The 3,470-nt window shown below is 65.8% G+C and overlaps 1 protein-coding gene across 1 annotated transcript; it reads right to left on the bottom strand.

Annotated features, from left to right (window-relative positions):
- Positions 1-273: 273 nt before the first annotated feature.
- On the bottom strand, positions 274-3,051 carry IRF2BP1 (interferon regulatory factor 2 binding protein 1). The gene has a single exon (XM_060651518.3). The coding sequence runs from the start codon at positions 2,435-2,437 to the stop codon at positions 683-685; it is 1,755 nt and encodes a 584-aa protein (XP_060507501.1). The 5' UTR covers positions 2,438-3,051; the 3' UTR covers positions 274-682.
- Positions 3,052-3,470: the final 419 nt, after the last annotated feature.

Below are 3,470 nucleotides of genomic sequence, written 5' to 3'. Positions count from 1 at the left end.
GGGCGGGACCAGAAGAGAAACCTAATTCCCGAGCATGGCTCTGGTTCCCATGCAAGGAGCTTCCCGTGCTCTCTAAGCCTCAGTTCTGTCATCTGGAAAACGGGCAGATGGCTAGAACGCTTGACCAGTGGCCAGCACTTCTGAAAAGCGCCAAGGGGCCCGCCTGAGTGGAGGGCGCCACCTGGAGGCTACCACGCATCGTCCTTTCCCTGCAGGATCAGTTCGGTCCCAAAGGGGGCGCAGCGTCTCACACAACTAAGGGACCAAGAAGGAAAAAAAAAAAAAAAAACATCTTTCGGTTTATTGAAGGAGGAAAAGGGGGCGGGAGGGGGGGGGCAATAAAATGCTTTTGCTTTGTTTATAAAGAGCGAGATTTCAGGAGGCCCCTTCTCGAGGAGGAGGGGGGCACCTCTCCCCCGACTATAAGCAGCAGCAAAGCCAAGCCAAGGAGGGGAGAGGGAAACTGGAGGGGCCAAGGGACCCCAAACACCCCCTTGGGCAGAAGCCACAAGCTTTCTCCCCCCACCCTCAATGCATCTACCCCAGGGAACCATCCGGGACGAGGAAGGGGTATGTACACAGGTGGGGGTAGCACTGGGTTGGGTCGGGGAGGGAATAATTTATCCGCAGCAGCGGTGGGTGGCAAGGGGGTAGGACGCAGTAGACTGGTGGCAGTGGTGGCCTAGGGGTCCCGTTCTTTCTTAACCTTGATGTCTCCAGCAAGGATAGTGGCGATCTCGCCCTGCATGAAGGCCCAGGGGACAGAGGAGCCCACCAGGGGACACTTGTCCCCACTGGGGCAGTACACCTCCCCGGCAGGGCCCTGTGCCTTGATGAACTCCCTTGAGCAGGGAAAGCAGAACTTGTGTCCGGGCACTGAGGGGCACTGGACGAAGTGGGTGTCTTCCAGCCGCTCCCGGCACAGGGTACAGCACAGGGGTGCCCCGGGGGTCGCCCCCGTGCCGCTACCACCCCCGCTGACCGCTTCTGCCCCAGCTGTGGGGCTGACTTCGGCTTCACCATTGCGGGCCACTAGACGATGCTGGGTCGGAGGCTGGGCTGCGGAGGAAGCTGCGGGGCTGGCACCCCCAGCGCGCACGGGGCCCCCACCCCCGCCAGGGTCCTTGGGGGAGTGGCCCAGGGCCTCGGCCACATTCTTCAGGGCGGCGATGGGTGAGGGCACACCAGGGGTGTCGGCGGAGAACGGGCCACCGGGTGCTACCCAGTGCCGCTGCTGCTGCTCCTCGGTGGTCATCTTCCCAGCCGCCTCACCCTCGGGCTCAGGGGATGCCTTGCGACGGCGTGGCGTGGGCGCCAGGTTCCGGGACGGGGCTCGCGGCGGCGGGCCACATAGAGCTGCAGGGGCTGCCTCTGGGTACTGCTGGGGCAGGGCCTCGGCGGGAGCTGGCTCTCGGAAGCTGCGGACACCGTCGGTCAGCAGCTCCCCCAGCTGGCGCCATTCCCCGGAGCCGTGCCTCCGTTCATACTCGAGGTACTTGAAGCCTGAGGAGGCTAGAGCCTTGCCCGGCTCCCGCAGAGCATCGTGAAACATCTGGCGCGCCACGGCCAGGACTCCCGCATACACGTTGCCAGAACCACAGGGGTATTCGGTAAAAAGCTTCAGCTCGAACTCGTAGCCGGGCGGGCGGGCAGTGGCATCAAAAGCGAACACCCGCCCCACCAGCCCGTGATCCTTCTTGAAGCGGACGTTGAAGGGGGCACAGGCTGACAGCGCCAGCAGCTGTTCCCGCACCGCTTTGGGGCGCCCGTGCCACTCCTCTGCCCGGCCACGCATGGCCTCGTTCAGTTCTGCCAGACAGTCCGCATTCCTCTGCTGCTTCTCCTTCTCGAAATCGGAGCCAAAAGCTGGACGGGCAGGACTCAAGCCGGGTGCCAGCGTCAGGCCTCGGCTTCCCAGGCCAGACACCGCAGCTGCCAGCAGCCCGGGGGGCACCAAGCTGGGCATAGAGCCAAGCAAGGCCCTTCGCGCCCCCTCCGCCACGGCCTCCTCGCGGCCCAGCCCATTAGCCAAGCGGGACCCCAGGGTGTACTCCAGGGCGGGCGAGGGTAGGGGGAGGCGGCCCGACGAGGTGGCCCTGTCATAGCGGTCCTGGCCAGAGATGCCGCCGCCTGTTCCTGACGGCTGGGGCTGGGCCTGCGGAGGCGGTAACTGAGGCCCCTGTGCAGCGGCCGCAGCCAGGTCCTTAGTGGTCGGGTGCTTGAGGGCGGGGGGCCCGGGAGAGCGGCCCTCGGGGAGCACGTGGCTGCGTTTGAGTTGGCGGGCAGCGTCGATGAGCAGCTCGATGCGATCCGCACCCTCGAAGTTCACGCAGCCGCGACACACAGCCTCGCTGAAGTCCCACACCATGGCCCACGGCATCTTGGGCAGGTCGCACAGGTAGCACCACTGGCGGCGGGACGCCTGCACCGACGCCATGACCCCCCGCGCGCGCGCCGCCGAGCCCCGGCGTTCCACCCGCCGCCGACGTACGATCCGCGCCGCCGACGTTTGATTCGTGTCCCCCGGACCGCGCGAGCCACAGTCAGGCCTCCGGCTCGGCCTCCCCGCCGATCCAGGCCCGGCCCCCCTTCCCCGCCCCCTGGGCCCTAAGCCTTTTTCCTCACTCCCGCCTCCTTGAAAAGCTTGTTAGAGGCACGTCGGCGCCCCCGCCCGGTCCGGGCTCCCGGCCGAGGCGCACAGCTCGGGCCCCGCGATGGGCCGCGGGCGCCGCCGCCTCGGGCTCCCGCCGCTGCCGCCGCCGACGCCGCCGCCGTTGCAACGGCCGTCGCCGCCTCCACCTCCTTCTGCCCCAGAGGCCGCTTCGCAGGGAAAGTTACATAACGCGCCGGCAAAGCCTTCTGGGAAACGTAGTCCCGCCGGGGCTGATTCTTAAAGGGGACAGCCGGCGGCAGAGGGAGTGGGCTCGCCGCCTCTCCGACGCGCAAACCCGACCACTCATCACGGCGGGGCAGGGAGTTCGGCGCGCTTCGCGGAGCTCCGGCACAGGGTTTGGGGGCGGAAAGGAGATATGAACGGCCAGAGCTGCCACGGGTTCAGAAATGGTAGGAAGTGGACAGGGTTCCGCGGGCATAATTTCTGTTCCGACTTGCTGTGCAGCTTTAGGCAAAAGTCTTGCTCTTTCTGAGGCTCAGTTCCCCGCCCATCAGAGGTGGGCCAATGACTGGTTAGGAAGGCAGCATCTCCTGGGGCGGGGCGGAGGGGCTCTGATTGGACGGTTTCGGGGTAGGGGGACGGGAAGCTGGCAACTGGGGGAGGGAGGGTTCTGCATGGCAGTTCGTTTTCCTCCACTCTTGTATACCATTCTCGGGATGGGGCTGGCAACAGCGGGAGAAAGGGGAAGAACGAAGGCCTCTCGGTCAAGGCCTCTGCCTCAGTTGCCTCATCCATTAAAGAGAGTGGTCGAGCGCCCTCGAACTCTCTTCCAGTTCTGCCGGCGCGCTCTGGTCTA

The sequence above is a fragment of the Panthera onca genome, chromosome E2, assembly GCF_046562875.1.
Source record: "Panthera onca isolate mPanOnc1 chromosome E2, mPanOnc1 haplotype 2, whole genome shotgun sequence".
Taxonomy (NCBI): domain Eukaryota; kingdom Metazoa; phylum Chordata; class Mammalia; order Carnivora; family Felidae; genus Panthera; species Panthera onca.
This window is presented reverse-complemented; position numbering and strand designations above follow the sequence as displayed.

What these genes read in the sequence shown, in the direction of transcription:
- IRF2BP1 (XM_060651518.3), bottom strand. Translation starts at nt 2,437, where the DNA reads ATGGCGTCGGTGCAGGCGTCCCGCCGCCAGTGGTGCTACCTGTGCGAC.